Source organism: Herpailurus yagouaroundi, unplaced genomic scaffold (assembly GCF_014898765.1).
Source record: "Herpailurus yagouaroundi ecotype Mexico unplaced genomic scaffold, PumYag 182, whole genome shotgun sequence".
Taxonomy (NCBI): domain Eukaryota; kingdom Metazoa; phylum Chordata; class Mammalia; order Carnivora; family Felidae; genus Herpailurus; species Herpailurus yagouaroundi.
In genome coordinates this window covers 46353578-46370834 of record NW_024412413.1, presented here as the reverse complement: position 1 = coordinate 46370834, position 17257 = coordinate 46353578, and the positions used below count along the sequence as shown (strand labels likewise).

The 17257-nt window shown below is 33.6% G+C and overlaps 1 protein-coding gene across 2 annotated transcripts in view; it reads right to left on the bottom strand.

Moving 5' to 3' along the window:
* The window catches only part of ZFC3H1 (zinc finger C3H1-type containing), a 53711-nt gene that overhangs the window by 10969 nt on the left and 25485 nt on the right, over nucleotides 1–17257 (bottom strand). Inside the window, exons 10-24 of one of the 2 annotated variants that reach the window (XM_040491418.1) lie at nucleotides 16772–16909; nucleotides 15810–15931; nucleotides 15088–15237; nucleotides 11962–12136; nucleotides 11575–11706; nucleotides 10675–11217; nucleotides 10480–10589; nucleotides 9302–9433; nucleotides 9076–9197; nucleotides 8003–8104; nucleotides 7596–7715; nucleotides 6251–6434; nucleotides 4484–4670; nucleotides 2831–3019; nucleotides 1950–2187 (exon numbers count right to left, since the gene is read on the bottom strand). In XM_040491418.1, coding sequence (XP_040347352.1) covers nucleotides 1950–2187; nucleotides 2831–3019; nucleotides 4484–4670; nucleotides 6251–6434; nucleotides 7596–7715; nucleotides 8003–8104; nucleotides 9076–9197; nucleotides 9302–9433; nucleotides 10480–10589; nucleotides 10675–11217; nucleotides 11575–11706; nucleotides 11962–12136; nucleotides 15088–15237; nucleotides 15810–15931; nucleotides 16772–16909 — 2644 coding nt within the window. The remainder of the gene's footprint in view (nucleotides 1–1949; nucleotides 2188–2830; nucleotides 3020–4483; nucleotides 4671–6250; nucleotides 6435–7595; nucleotides 7716–8002; nucleotides 8105–9075; nucleotides 9198–9301; nucleotides 9434–10479; nucleotides 10590–10674; nucleotides 11218–11574; nucleotides 11707–11961; nucleotides 12137–15087; nucleotides 15238–15809; nucleotides 15932–16771; nucleotides 16910–17257) is intronic. The other variant, XM_040491419.1, reaches the window with a different exon arrangement.

Here is a 17257-nt window from a genome sequence, read left to right as displayed (position 1 = left end):
TCACTTACAAAAATCATCTAAACAAACCTAAAGGCCAATACTACACTTGCTTCATTCTCATTTGATAATGTTCTTCCTCTTCTTCTCAATTTTTTCTTCCCTATGCTATCAAGAGTTTATTTACATGTCCTCTTGGTCTCATTCATTGACTCTTCTCCTTCACCCCTGTTGCTATAGTCTTAAGTTTCCATTTTCTCAGAGAAAATATTTCATAGCTTCAACTACTAAAAAATTTACCACAAGAGCACATTAAAAACTGTGAAGCACTTTATAATATAGTAGCTCCTACATTAATAACTTTCAAATCATTTTTCTATCCATAATCATCCACTTAAGGTCCACTTCCTTATTTCCTTCTGCCAGTAAGCATTTCCACTTGAATGGCCAATTACCATTCACAAATACTACTCCTACTACCAAAATCAGTCTTCCCAAATTTACTTGTTTTCTATTAATACACTTTTTCCCCCAGCCTCAAAACCCTGAAATCATCTTTGACTATTTCTTCTCTATTTCCCTCACATCTGCATGTGAGAACTTCAAATGTCTCCAATAAACATTCCCTCTTTCCCAGGTTGTTTTTTGTGCTTCACTTATGGCCATCAGCTTCTGGTTTTCATACCTTTCAAATCATTCCTCTTCAGCACATTCTTCCTTTCTTCAAGAACCTTGACTGTCATCAAGTCTACCACTTACAAAGTTCACGAAAATCTGGTATCATTCCACTTACCGAACTTAATTTCTACTGTTCTCTAGCATAAAACTCTTGCTTTGATAAGAACTCTCCCTTCTTCTAATCTCCCTTCAAATCCACTGCACCAATTTCTATCTACTTGTTGCTTTTTATTAACTTAGCTCCCTTAATGTCCTGCTTTTCCTTCCTTTTCTTTGGTTTATTCACTAAATATTTACTAAGCACTTAGTATGCTGCAGACATTATAGGTCCTTGGGAAATACAGAACAAATAAGACCAGGGTCCCATCTTTGAGGAAGCCAACTATGTCACAACAGAATCAGCTTCACAGTCCAGCCCAAGTCTTAATTCTTCTGCAAAGACTTCTTTCATCATGCCAACCTACAATAAGCTCTCTCCTTTGGGGTTATGACATGCACAATATAATTCTATAAATCACAAATCTCTGTCTCTTCTGAAGCACAGAATTTAGACTATATACCAATACACTTACATGGTCTCATACATTTAATAACTGTATCAAATGGATAAATTTTATCTTGTGACTAGGCTACATACTTCCTATTAGAAGGGAATAAGCTTTGTCCTTAACTGTTTTCCATAGCTGATATACCATTTACCATATGGTAATACCCAAACTCATTGACTAATGAAGAAAACATTAGTTACCTGAAAAGAGACGATATAACCTTTTAACTATCACCTTGATGGATTGTTTTAAAAAAATTACCTGGTTCTCTTATTCAATCAACTCATTAAACCTACATAATATGGGGGCGCCTGGGTGGCGCAGTCAGTTAAGCGTCCGACTTCAGCCAGGTCACGATCTCGCGGTCCGTGAGTTCGACCCCGCGTCGGGCTCTGGGCTGATGGCTCAGAGCCTGGAGCCTGTTTCCGATTCTGTGTCTCCCTCTCTCTCTGCCCCTCCCCCATTCATGCTCTGTCTCTCTCTGTCCCAAAAATAAATAAACGTTGAAAAAAAAAATTAAAAAAAAAAAAAAACCTACATAATATGTTTTATCTACATATTTAGCCACAATCAAAAAAAATATTTAAGGTAATATAGTTCCTGGCTTTCATAGATGCCAAATGTCCATCTTATGTGACTCAACCCTTAATCTTTTAAGCATTGATATACTAAAGTGTTAAACTACAGCTTGAAATATGTAGATACAAATTTGTTCCAATTAATTATGAAGAATCATAATAAGGGGTAAGTTGATGTTCTAAATAACTTATAAACATTTGCACTTACCTTCGAAAACTGCTAGCAACATGTCAGGATTAGTCTTTACATCTTGAACTGTTTGCCATGGCATTACAAATGATTCTGTGTTAACAATTCTTGAAGGATTGGCATTAGATGGATCGTAAAATTTTGAAGGGAGAACGTTGAATTCAATAAGATGTATGTAGGCCAGCCATGCCAAGCATCGATCACTTGTTTTAAGGTATTCAGCTACTATTCCACCATTAGCTGATTTCAGTGCATTCTAGGTAAAATGAAAAAACAGCCTGTGTTTTTAGAAATAATGACTCCTATTCTTAGTAAGATTCAAATGTAAGGGCAAAGAAGAATACAAGGGTCGTATTTCTTTGGAGTGGTTCTTAAATATCTAAGTCAAAATTTGACAGCTGCCGATTTTTTTTAATGAAAAAACTCTTTAGAAATGTCAATACAGATTAATATAATTTTTCCTCTGCTAAGATTTATAAGCTAATTACTGAAAAAAATTCAATTTATCTGTACATTTTTAGTGTCTCGACATTCAAAATCTAGTAAGACAAAAACAGTAAAACAACAAACAAAAAGACCCACCATACCCATATAGGAGATTTTCACTATGGACTAATTTTTTTTCCTTATTGTCTGAATACTGAAGTTTATTCTGGTGGGTACTTAACATACGTCTTCATTTAAACCTCATAAATAATCTTAAAAAGGCATTATCCCCACTAAGCAAATGAGGAAACAGTCATAAACTGACCCAACTCTATACAACTTACTGATAATAAGTGGCAAAACAAGGATTCAAATCTAAAGCCTGTGTGCTTATTAAACAGCTAATCTGTAATGTTTCAGACCTTTAAAAAATTCTCTATAAAATGTAATTAAATGCTATGATAAATGTTTACCTGTAAAACTGCAAGTGCACTCTGGCACCTTCCAGTAAATATGTGCAGCTGAACTCTAAACAAGAGAGCCTCTAAGAGCTGAAAGGACAGAATATCTGATGCTTCCCGCTTGGCTGCTCCCATCAGAAACTCCACCATTCTTTCACATACATAATCCTTTTCTTCAAAGGTGCTTTCTAGGTGCAGAAACTGCCCAAAGGGGTTTCATATAATTAATCCTCCTTCATAAAAATAAACTGTAAAGCTACAGATTTTCCACAGTTCATTAAATGTCATATTAAATCTTCAATTTCTGCAAAATGGATAATTATAAATACATGTAAACCCATCTTCCTGGGGCACCTGTCTGGCTCAGTCAGTACAGCAGGCAATGGGTGATCTCGGGGTTTTGAGTTCAAGCCCCATGTTAGGCACAGAGCTTACTTAAAAAAAAAAAAACAAAAACAAAAACAAAACCATCTTCCAGTACCACACCCTAGATTTCCCATTCTACAAGTTGGAGTGTAGAACCAAATGAAAACTAAAATAATACAGATGTACTTAGAATTACCACTGAAGCAAATTCATCTTTCCCTTCCTTGAATCAACAAAGTAATGGCAGCAAGACCATGACAAATTTACGAAATTTCAGGTTGCTGGTCAAGTACTATTTACATTGCTCAGGTATGAGCACAAATTTTGTACATAAATATTGTACACAAATTCTGAGAACAGCATTCATATTAGATATATGTAGCAAAATAATTAAAAAGCCCTAAGAAATTAAAAGACCCCTTAAAGACCAAACAACTTTAAGGAAAAACTTCACACCCTATAAAATCTTATGGCGATCAATAGCACTAACTTTGGCACAAGGCTCCAGGTCAAAAATCAAGCATCTTTCACTGTCCAAACCTATTTGGTACCTGAGTTAGGAGAGTGGCAAGTTCATTCATTAAGGGATAGCATGTTATCCAAATCTCTCTGTTCTGAATTTCAGTTAGCAAATAAATGACAGATCTGACAGTAATAGATTTATCTAAAAGCTTAGCTAAAACTTATGGTTGCTGAGTTCAGCTGATAAAAGTTCAGATATTAATAAATATTCATTCTACAAGTGGATTAATTATAATTTTAAGTTTAAGCATGGGTAGGAAACATCCCATTGTCTCAGAGAATAAAGGACTCATTTTTTCACCAAATCTCTGTATCATGGTAAAGTTCAGTATTAGTATGAATTTACAGATTAAGATTATTTCCTTAAGTAATGAGGATAGATAATAAAAAGACCAAAATGTTTTCTGACATTCATAAAAATGTTACATGAACACAGTAAATTAAAAAAATATTTTTTCAGGTGCTTTACAAAAAAATTCACGTTGCCCAAACCAAAACTGCCAATGAATAGGTAAGTGTAAAATGTTTTAAACCGTTTATGTTTTTTCCTTACCAATAAAGTTAACAAGAAAATTTACCCCTTCACTACATATTATCTTCTTATTTTAAATTTAGTCCTGACCCATGAGTGGTTTTGAAATTATAGGACACTGAAAAGTCATTATATCTACCTGCAGATAAAGCATATGACTTTATTAAGCTATGCATCAATATTTAAGATGATCCAAAGAATTATAATAACACCTACACATACACTATGCTATCTATTCTACTCACAGTCCAAAAACTTTGATAGTCAGGAGCATATTCAACAGCTGTTTCACACATTTCCTGCACTTCTTCCTTGGTTCCTCTTTTTGAGAACAATCTGAGGTAATGGCACCAAATTTCTGGATTGTCTTTGTTGTTTTCCAAAGCTCGAGCCAGAACATTTAAAGCAGAATCCAAGGACTCTGAACATAGCCTACATAAAAGAAAAAAACCAAGAACATCTTTTTTAAAAAATACTTCAAGATACTCTTAAATCAGGCTGATCTAATGAGTCAACTTTAAAGTTTCATTTAAAAAGAAAATTTTTTTTAATGTCTATTTATTTTTGAGAGAGAGTGAGGCAGCACGAGCAGGGGAGGGGCAGAGAGAAAGGAAGACACAGAATCCGAAGCAGGCTCCAAACTCCACACTGTCAGCACAGAGCCCAATGCGGGGCTCAAACCCACAAACTATGAGATCATGACTTGACCTAAGTCGGATACTTAACCAACGGAGCCACCCAGGTGCCCCTAAAGTTCCATTTTCTATTGGAACCTACCAAGAAGCTAGAAAGACCTATGACAAAGGGAGGTAGATTACGATTTTAAATCACATCAGTCAAAAAAAAAAGGTCCTGATTTCCCACAGACCTAACAGTTCCTTTTTAAGTGGATGTTCAATGAGCATTTACCAAAAAAAAAAAACAAAAAAACCAACCAAACAAAAAAAAAAACCCCCACTGTTATAAAACCCTTAGATTATCAACTTCAAATGTACTTTATGTCTATATTTAGCAATACCTTTTATGAGTTACTCTGGTCTGGGAATGGGAAAAGTTAAACAATTCCCCCTCAAGGCCAGCTACTGCCAGCACAAAATATCAAAGCTTTCAATGTAACAGTTCTTTTCAACGGTCAAGGGCTTGCTATCTCTTGAAGAAGATAACTGTCTCATGATCCTATTCATAAAATAATGTACAGTTGTTTTGGCCTTCACTCAGTAAATGAGTCAGAAAACAAAATACTGTAACTTACCCCAGTAACATGGAAATGACACACAAGGCAAGTTAAACAAGCACCATATTCAGGCATGTGTGATATATTAGCATCCCGCAGTGCTGCCTTACTAACAAAGCTTTTATACCAAGTTTTCTGACATTTAAAATAGCTTTCAAAAACTGAATTATAAATTTTCAAGTATAGTAATAAAAGACTATTCCTGATAATAAAAGATTACTCCTATTAATAGTATCAAAAAGTTGGAGTTAGAAAATGCAACAGGTTTATGAGAAAAATTACTATTTACCTTATTTGAATACATGTAACACCATCCACAGAAAAAAAGCCAATTCATCAGAATTTAGATGTTCCTAGACAAGCTTTAAATCTCTAAATTAAAAACTAACATAAAACTTAATTTGTTCCATTGTGATTTTACCATATTTTTAAGAGGCTATCACTACGTGCCTAACTTTAAAACAAAACAAAACAAAACAATAATCCTTGCACCACTCAGAATATACTGTTTTAACTAATCCTGCTTTGAAATAAGAGCCTACTGGAGTTAAAAACTGTGGCTAATTTATTACCCACACACTAAGCCACACACACAACTCAAGATCTAACCTTAAACTTTTTCTAACAGCTTTTAAACAATACACTGCTTCTGGTTTTGTCAAAAAACAAAGACCTCATTGATTCCATGATGTAAACGTGATTACCACAGATAAAATACACTTCAAACATAAAAATATAAATGTGCAACAGTTGACACAAAGATCAGAAGTGGACCTACCCCTCATTCTGATTCAAATACTTGTATGCAAGCTTGAGCCAAAGCTGTACATGAGATGGATTTTCAAGCACACTTGCTTCTAAATTAGCAATGTCATCAGTCTCATTTGTAAAGTATCTGACATCATCTGGAGTGACAACTGTATCCAAAGCTGGAACATTTATTCGGTTCTCTGGCTGGAAGGCTGGAAAGAAAAGTATCATTAGCTTCACACTTTCTTTTATCCACAGACGAAGAGAAAACAATTGGCCTCAACTTTAAAATAATCTAAAAATCTAAATATTCGAAATATATGCAGTAGCTCATAGCTTTAAGATAGAATGGTCATATACTAGGACCCTTCTAAAAGTGAAAGGGATGTTATTAAAAAGTATACCAGAATAACAGGTATAAACTAGGATTCTGCTGGACAAACCAGAAGTTTGGTCTCCCTACTTGAAGGGTAAGTGGCATCACCTGATAATTCACATTTACTAAATTAGAAAAGAAAAAAAAAGTTATAATTTATGAAGATAAAATTATCCCACTACATTTAGAGAAAAAGTATTAACGTAAATAAGTACATGAAACATATATCCATTAGATATCTGCTAATCCACAAATAGTAAACAAATTATGCAAACTTTATTTTTATTTATTTATTTATTTAACTTTTATTTATTTTTGAGAGAAAGAAAGAGACAGAACATGAACACAGGAGGGGCAGAGAGAGGAGAAGGAGACACAGAATCTGAAGCAGGCTGCAGGCTCTGAGCAAGCTGTCAGCAGAGCCTGATGCGGGGCTCGAACCCACAAACTGTGAGATCATGACCTGAGCCGAGGTCGGATGCTCAACTGACTGAGCCACCCAGGCGCCCCAAATTACAAACTTTAAAAAAATTAGTAAATAAAGTAGAGTTAAGATAACATAAGATATACTTGACAATACACTACTCATTCATATTTACCTTGTTTGTTCGTTTATTCGTTCTGGAAGCCTACTGCATGTCAACAAGCAGACTCAAAGACAAAAAAAATACTACCCTTACCCTCAAGGACACCCAGGCAGTAGTTCTCAAGTGGGAGCAGCACTGCTCGCCTCTCCCTTGCTCAAGTATGTTGAAACCATCACATTTACTAAAGAGTGATCCCTGTTTTTACTGGGCAGGGGTCATGAATACAAGGGGCAATCCTACACAATGAAGAACTACATGCATTAAAGGCCAAATGGTATCACTGTTTTAAAAAAATAGAAAAAAACAAAAAACAAAAAACTAAGCTCGTAGCTACACCAAAAAATTAGTAAAGCGTTAGACAAAGATGAACACCACAATTTAATGATTCAGGATCTTAAATTACTTCTTACCATACTTAATTGGTCCTGTAGACTGTTCCTCATCACTACTGAAGCTATTCTCTGAAATAGGTTTTCTCCAAAATTTTGGCTTCCATTTTCTTTTATCTTTGTAGGTTGTAAATGGAGGTGCTAAAGTAGACAGATTTCTTAGTTTTTAAGGCTATCCACACAATACTCAAAAAAAGCTAAATTTATTCTGTTAGTCAGAAATGACACACACATATATATATTTTCTGCCCTATAGGAAGAAACATTTATTCTACTCTGTAAGCATGTTATATATACATATACATATATATATATATAAATATATGTGTATTTTTTTAGAACATAGTGCCAAAAAATTTGCTATCATAAAGAAACTCTAAGGTCCTTTTGTGGGTATGTGTGTGTGAGACAGAGAGAGAGATACTCACTATGGCCTTTACTTTCATTGATATTGCTAACAAGGAGCACAGCCATCTGGTCCATGGACATTCGATCTTTATTTACTCCAAAAAGTTTTTCAACATATTTTTCTGAAATTAGAAGAATGCTGTCTTCATAAAAAGCATAAAACCATGGATTACAGAGACAAGGCTAATTAAAGAGTATAAAGTGAAGAGTAATTTAAAAATTAAAAGAAAGTATATGTTATTAGTCAAAAACATATATGCCTCCCAGAGGGCAAGGACTCCACTACCTTAATTACTATGGCAAATCCTACCACATCATGCACCCAATTTGGACTTAAAAAAAAAAAAAAAAAAGTATTTCCTGAAACAAACTAAACAAGCAAGTAAAAATTAAAGTGCCAAATTGAGAATGATCACACATATTCAGTGACTTTACAATCACTCTGGGTTGTGATTAATACTAAATTTAATAAACACCAATTCCTTTATTTCCAGAAAACTTGTACTTTAAGGTTTAAAATTTGGCAATAAATCTGGAGAAAATCTTAACAGTATTTACTCACAATGTGTGACAGTAATCTACACTTTCTATAGTATCAGAGTGTATAAAGTCTTTTTTATTTCTTTGTAAAATATGAAACCACATTCATCTTAATTTCCATCCCTTCTCTATTTTTTAGAATAATAAAAATAGGAGTCTTTTAAAATCATTAATAAAACTGCTAAACGAGTATGTTAATATATTCTTCTAAATAAACTGAACTATTTATTTAGATGAGCTCTTTCCAAAGAACTTTCCACAACAATGGAAATGTCTTGTATCTACACTATCCTATTGGTAAGCACTTACGGCTGAGATCAAAAGCAACTATGAAGCACTTGAAATGTGGCTAGTGCAACTAAGGAAGAAATTTTAATTAACTTATATTTGAATAGCAACATGTGGCTAGGGACTACTATATAAAAGCAAATCTGGATAAAGTGCCACAGATGAATGTACTGAATTATTACAACTACTTAAAGATGCCAATAAGTAAACATACAATTTTTAATTGCCTAAATTCAAGTTTTCACAACAAGAGGTCTTTAAGTACCTGCTGCAGCAGCAATTTCTTCATCAGTGCTTGTCTCTGAACAACCAATCAAAGACAGATTATATGACAGAATGTCCTGGAATAGCTGTTTTCGGCTAAGCGTATAGTCTTGTGTATGCTGCCTAAAATAAAATAACAACACAGAAAAGAGAATTATGTACATATCAAAGCTAAATAACCAAGACCCTTTTAAATTATAAAATATTCACAAATAAAAACTACTCACCACTGACAATCATCATCATTACATGTTCCTGTTAAATCAAAACGGCAGAAACACTGATCGGGTTCAATCATATTACTGTATGATACTGAGCTTAAGGGAAGTTTTTCCTTGGTTCGATAGTATGGACTAAATCTAAGGAGGAGAAAGGTAGACAGGCACATTATACTCCACAAACAATCCCTATAAAATTAAGAAATTTTTCATTTTTCTCCATTAAAATTTCTATGCTTTGAGCTTACTATTTATCTAATAACTTAATACCAAAATGAACTCGAAAAAACCAGAGTATCAACTGACAGAGACAACTACTTTTATACCTAAAACACAAAAGATTTGAAATAGAAAACAACAACAAAAATCCTTGTATTTAAACCTAGTGTCTTATCATATAATAAAACAGTGTATCATATGGGCATTTCTTGTACAATTGGCATTTCTTGTGCAGCCAACAAAATAACCAGGGTTATAACTAGTGTCTGTACTACCCAATAGGTGCTTTACGATTTTATAATTAAATACTACCCATTTAGTCTCACAAAGTCCAGAAGGCTTTAAAAAAGACATCCACAAAGCTAATCACCTGAGAATGTCTAAATCAATTTTATAAACACTAGCCAATGCATTCCTTAGAGTAATGATAAAATTCTTTTTAAAATTAAAAAATTCTTGTGGCGCCTGGGAGACTTAGTTAAGCGTCAGGTTCTTGATTTCAGCTCAGGTCACGATCTCATGGTTCGTGAGATCGAGCCTTGCGTTGGGCTCTGTGCTGACACAGGTAACCTGCTTGGGATTCTCTTCTACCTCTCTGCCCCTCTCCTGCTCGCTCATTCATGCTCTCTCTCTCAAAATAAACATTAAAAATTTTTTTTAATTCTCATTCGATTCCAGTTATTTTTCCTAAAATCCCTAATAGACAGTAATCCAGAATTCTCTACAATTCCCCAATAGCCAGAAATAAGGATTTGGTAAGAATAAACCCACTATGAGCTAAACTTTACTTCCTAATATGGTTCACATCTGACAACAAGACAATTTTATTTTCCCTAAAAGGACAAGTTCATTTTTCAGTCACCAAAATGCAATTATTTTTTCATTATTGTTAAACATCCAAGGTTATACTATCATTAAGATCAAGGAACAGTCCTGAAATTCAAGTTTACTGAATCTTTCTTTTATACCTGTACGACTTAAAAACTAGAAGAGGACTATGATAGGGTCTAAAAGGACATGGCTTCACTTCTGTTGTTTTACTCTGTGCTGTCACAAAATCCACATCCACAGAAATCTCCTACAAAAGAAAACAATAATTACATAAAGTAAATAAGCCTAGGGTGAATCCCAGATTTTATACGGAATATGAAATGTTCAGTTACCTGACCATGCAAGGCCTTTTCTGCAATGCCTGTGGTGGTTTTTAAAATCAGTTGTTTTAAGCTGTCAGCTTTTGAATATAATTTTTGTAATTCACCAATTTTTAACCCTAGAAAAAGTTCTGGTTTTTCTACCGTATTCTTAGCAGGTTTGTTTATGCATTCTTTGTTAGGTGTATCAGTGTGCTTAAGGTTAGGTTTAGTAAAAGAATTAGACTCTAAGAACGATCTTCTTCGTTCTCTGTTTGAACCAGACAAAATCTCATCATCAACATCATTTTCCTCTGTGTCCAGACTTAATTTATCTTGAGTCAGATCATGAAGTGATGGTTGGGGTAAAGAAAATTCAGGTTCCTCCTCCACAACTGGAGCAATATTTTGTTGTTCCTTTGCTTTAAGGGCTCGGGCTTCTTTTAGTTTCTGAATTTTCAGGGCATACTCATATTCTAGTTTTTGTAATCGTCTTTTTTCCATAGCAATTAGTTCTGCTGAATGCTTTCTTGGACTTGATATTGGAGAATTGTCCAGTCTCATCATTTTGTTTGGCTGGGGGGAAACATAGTATACATATTTTACATCACTATGATTTCATAAACAATTTTTGGTTGGTGTTATCCCTACAATACAATGCCAACAATATAAAACTAAATCACTGATGAGAATAAAACAGTTTTATAGAAGTCCCCAACAGTTATGCCAGTTAATCAATAATCTATGAAAAATAAAACAAAAAGATGAAATAACTAAAAAATTAAGTTTCCAAAAATATGGATGTCATTTAAAAACAAAGCTTTAATCTTTCAGAATATGCAGGAAAAAACGTGTTATTTTATATATCTCTTACCCTTAAAAGTATCATAAAACTTTCTCCTTTCCAAAAATAAAATATTCCTACAAACTTACTCCAAGGCGATCTTGTTCCAGTTTACGTTTTCCTATTTCTTTACTAGCCACTGCCTTTGCCCGAGCAAGCTCCTCTCCGTACTTTAGAGTCAAAGCTTTCTTAATTGTAACACGTTGTTGAACTTTGTGAATCTGAAAATATAGGATAATTCTGAAAATGTAAATGTAAATCTTAAAAGAGGACATACCTTCTCCTTAAATACAGCAGTTTTAGAATATTCAACTGAAAATAAAAATGTTCCAAAATTATGTCTCAATGGAAAATAATATATCGGTTACACATTTTGATGGCTTTGGTTTATGGTTTTGTTTTATAAAAAAACTTAGCCCATAAAAATGAGTAGGAATGTGAGACTACAATATCTTCATTTAAAAAAAGAACATTACTTGTTCCTGAAGCTTCTTCAAAAACATTCTGTTGACACTGAGAATTTTCTCTGTTGCCTGAAGCTGTTCTGTAAGTTTTGTAATCTTTGTTTCAGCATTTCGAACAGATTCTTTCTTCTTAGCTTCTTGTTGTACTAGATTCTTTAAAACAGACTCATCTTTCATCAAGAGAATCCTAATTGGGAAATAAAATTTTTTTCTCAACTAGTGGATGAATACCATCAGAATAAAAAATTTCCAAAGCAGTAGCTCATTTTAAAAAATATATCAATACAGATGAAAATTAAAAGGATTAATGTTTTCATATCCACACACATATTCAAATAAACACGATTACATTTAATGAAAGCAACTACAGGTCAATATCACTAAGTTTGAGTAAGGTGAATTACAGCTGAAAAACTATTACTAGTAAATGTGACTGAATCTGAGCCTATAGGATTCCTGAAAAATGAGAACTTAAGACAGAAAATTGCTATGTTTGGCTTCATTTATAATACTCTTAATATATATACAAATATGGGGCGCCTGGGTGGCGCAGTCGGTTAAGCGTCCGACTTCAGCCAGGTCACGATCTCGCGGTCCTTGAGTTCGAGCCCCGCGTCAGGCTCTGGGCTGATGGCTCAGAGCCTGGAGCCTATTTCCGATTCTGTGTCTCCCTCTCTCTCTGCCCCTCCCCCGTTCATGCTCTGTCTCTCTCTGTCCCAAAAATAAATAAACGTTGAAAAAAAAATTAAAAAAAAAATAATAATATATATACACAAATAAACATCTAATATAATCAAGCACACTTACAAATCTCTAACCTATTTTATTTAAAGCTAGGCAAGCAAGGGGACAGGAAGTCTAAATTTTTAAACAATATACAGATGTAAAGATTGGAACTGTGAATAAAAACAAAACAAATAAATTAATAAACAAACAAATAAATACAGATTTTAATTTTCTCAACTACTGAATATTATGGTAGACCATAAAATTAAAAAAATGAAAGACCTTGACCAGGAGATATATTTCAACACTCACCAACAATTGTCATCTAAAATGAATCACAGAGTCAGAGACTATGTGATAGAATGGGGAGTAGAAATAAAAGAATTTTTTAAAACCTTTTCACTTTCTGGGGCACCTAGGTAGCTCAGTTGGCTAAGCATCCAACTCTTGATTTCAGCTCGGTGATGATCTCATGGTTCATGGGATCAAGCCCCACAGCGGACTCCATGCTGACAGTGTGAAGCCTACTAGAGATTCTCTCTCCCTCTCTCTCTGTCCCTCCCCTGCTCTCTCTCTAATAAACTTTAAATAAATAAATATTAAAACCTTTTCACTTTTTATCGAAGTTAACAAATAGAATCTAAATGAAATTTATTTTAATCTTTTTTAAAACATACACAATACCATTTCTCATTGATAATTTTGGAGATTTACAGTCACCGCAGCATTTCATTTATGAAGAATACTTTTCATATCTCTAATATCAGGGTGTGTCTTAACATTATTATATATCATAGTTTGGCTAGCAGCAGGTTTTCTTTCTTAGTGCAAAAAATAATGGCATATTTTAATTGTAATTAAAATATGGTAGCACAAAGACAAATATTCAAAATACTTAATCTCCAATGTCTTATTCAAAAATAAAGAACAGGGGCAGCTAGCTGGGTGGCTCAGTCAGTTAAGCATCAACTCTTGGTTTCAGCTTAGGTCGTGAGCTCATGGTCCTGACATTGAACCCCGCATCTGGTTCTGCGCTGACAGCCTGACAGCATGGAGCCTGCTTGGGATTCTCTCTCCCTGCCCCTTCCCCATGTGCTGTCATGTGTGCGCACACTCTCTCTCTCTCACGAAATAAACTTTAAAATAAATAATAAAAGAAATAAGGAACAGAACATACTTTCGTTTACTTATAAAAATTTACATAGTCCCTATCGCCTTAATACCTCTCCTTGAGGGATTTGTGTGTGGTGCCTTGTCAAAACACTCCAAATTACATTCTTTTTTATGATTTAAAAAAATAAAGAGTACCAAGGTGGTTGTAAATTCTACCTTTTCCCCTTCACTAATTAACTATGAGTGGATTAACTTCTGAAGCTTGTTTTAAAAACCATTATTTATACACCGTTAATGATTTTTAACATTAAGAATTAATGCATCCCTGTAATCATTTTTTACTATTAATCTTTGAAGTTTAAGAATCGGTTAGTCAGTCAGTTATTAAAAACAGAATAGGGAAAGTCTAACCATCTTTGCACAGAACCTCCCCTTACATGTGTAAACCTACAGGAGGACTAGCAGAACAAAACTCACAAGTGTTGATGTTAACTAAAGCCATTTTGCTCTTCATCAACTAATGATTTCAAGGTATATGGAGCAAAAAAGATATATAGCCATAATATTTCTATCAAATACACACTAATGGTCCTCATCAAAGACTATTACAAAAATCTGCAACTATATATGGGGACAGATGTTAACTAAACTTAATGTGATCATTTCATGATATACACCTGAAACTAATATAATATTATATGTCAATTATACCTCAATAAAATAACTTCCCCAAATATGCTAATGAATTAAAATGAATTCTATGACTCATGTCCATCTTATGAAGTTACGCATTTTCAAAATTTTGCAACACTACTCGAACATAGTAATTTCACAAAACACGTAAGTTTAGGATTGTAACTTAATATTCACACACATTTATAGTAACATCGTATTTGACTATGTGTCTTACTGAACAGACTTGGTAATGATTATTTCCAACTGAGCCCACCTTCAACAATATGGTTCTAATGAAGTTATTTCAAAAAGATGTCAAAGTTTTAAGGAAAATTCCAAAACAAGGAGTTTCACAAATGTTTTTAGCAATGAATAAGCCATGTATATATCTAAAGGGAAAAAAAATCTCCTCTGAAATCTTGATATTTTTATTTAAACATTAATACTATTACTTTATGTAAATGTATTATTCAACAAAATGATAGCTTTCTATGGTTTTGCCAAGTATAAAAGAATCTGTAATTATACAACATAGTTATTATTGACATTAACTGTAAAAATATATCATTCAAATACAGGAACATTTAAATATATGCCAGTACTTAATCAGATAAAGAGGCTCACCTATGTTTTTTAAGTTTCGCTTCTGCATCTGTAACCTGCTTAGTAACCATTGCTATTCTGCCAATCCCATCAATTTCTACATCAGAGTTTGCTGGGGATGATGAACTTGTCTTCAGATGATCTGATTTAATTAAACGCTGCTTCTCTCGACTAAAATAATCAATAGAAGTAGACGAATTACACCAAAAAATAAACTAAAATTACTTATCTTTGATAAAGATGTGTTCTATTTCATAAAATAAAGTAAAAATATTAATCATATTGACTAATAATAACCAAGCTAGCATTCAAAGTTGACAATATACAATAGCCTAGGTAGAGAAATGTCAAATCACAATGTTATACACCTGAGACTAATGTAACATCCTCCCATCAATTACTAAAACTACAACAGGAATCTACTACTGATTCTACAATTTTTTCAACTTTACTAAGGTATAATTGACAAATAAAATTATATATTTAAAGTATAAAAAAGTGTAGTTCTCCTTTATAGCAGCTTTAATCCTTTTCTAAGCTGTTTTTATCTCAGTGCACCACTGTATTCAAGCCTATAAATGATCGATCATCTGGCTCCCCCTCCTGTGAATTATAAAAATATTAACTCTGCAGCTGGGATAAAAATCAGCATCACTCATTGCCTAATACCAATACGGTATATAAAGACTAAAGTATTAAAAGAGCACGTATCTTTAAAGCTAATTACATAAAATGCTACTTACTTGGCAATCTCTTCCTTTAACAATCTATATTCAATCTTCTTTTCTTCAGGCAAAGCTTCAGGTGTTCGCAAGGGATCATTTTCTTTTTCAGATTTTGGAGGTACTTTCGGTTTTGAAGCTTGCTAGAAAACAGTTGAAGTCAACCAGATCAACAGCTTTCAATAATCCCATGCTAAGCTTTAGCTAAGTTTTATATTTATATTGCAACCCAGTGCACATTTATTTAGCTATTTAGAAATAACAGAGTATCTTCATCATTACTTTATATTTCTTTTCTTAAAACAACACAGCCTGTTAGCCACAACTTAACTGTACAATCCACTAAGACCTACAGTTTTAAAATAATCGAACTAAATCATATGTAACCAACATATGCACAGTAAGAATAGGGGTAAAAGCTGTACTGGGGCACCTGGGTGGCACAGTCAGTTAAGTGTCTGACTTCAGCTCAGGTCATGATCTCGTGGTTCGGAAGTTCAAGCCCCACATCGTGCTCTGGGCTGACAGCTCAGAGCCAGAAGCCTGCTTTGGATTCTATGTCTCCCTCTCTTTCTGCTCCTCCCCCACTCATGCTCTGTCTCTCTCTGTCTCTCTTTCAAATAAATAAACACTAAAAAAAAATTTTTTTTAAGTTGTACTGAGATCATAAAAACTATTTTCTGGTAATATGATACAATTCCAAAGCAATACATTTCCTTGGTACGGAGGACAATTATCTACTCAATTTAACTATTTTGAAAAAGGTACTAGCCAATTTGAATAAAAATAAAGTGGACTTTAATAGTTAAGTCTAATTAAATTTATACATGCTTCATTACATAATGTCCTAAATAACACAGTACTTAAAATATCCCCACAATTCAATATATTAAAAACTTACACCTCTAAGGTCTAATTTTCAGGGAAAAAAACTTTAACAATGATCAATAAATCATCTTTTCATCTTTCATTATTGCACTTACTTCAGCAGTTCGCCTTGCTTCCTTAATCATGGACTCCAATCCACCAAAAACACTATTTGTTGCCTTGGAAGCCTCTCCATCAGATTCACTGTCATCTGAATCATTCAGTGTTACAACCACTGATTTATGCTTTGGAAGCTGCAAAGACAATATATCTGTTATTCTTGATGACAGAAGTTATCTATTCTTTTCTGGGCCCTACCACAATTAGATATGTAACCTTGGACAAGTCACTTCACCTCTTTTAATTTCAATTCCTAAAAATAATGAATCCAAGTAGATAGTTTATAGTTTTTTATGGTTATGTTGCCTAACTTTGTTCCACTTCACCAATACTGGTTATTTGCCCACAAAATAAAATATTCTATATTGTCAGTCTTTCTAGACACTTACTGTGACCACCTTTCTCATTAAGTTTTATATTCTCCAACTTTCTATAAAGAACCATAATGCCACCTAAATTAATTCTTTTACAACCAAACAAAA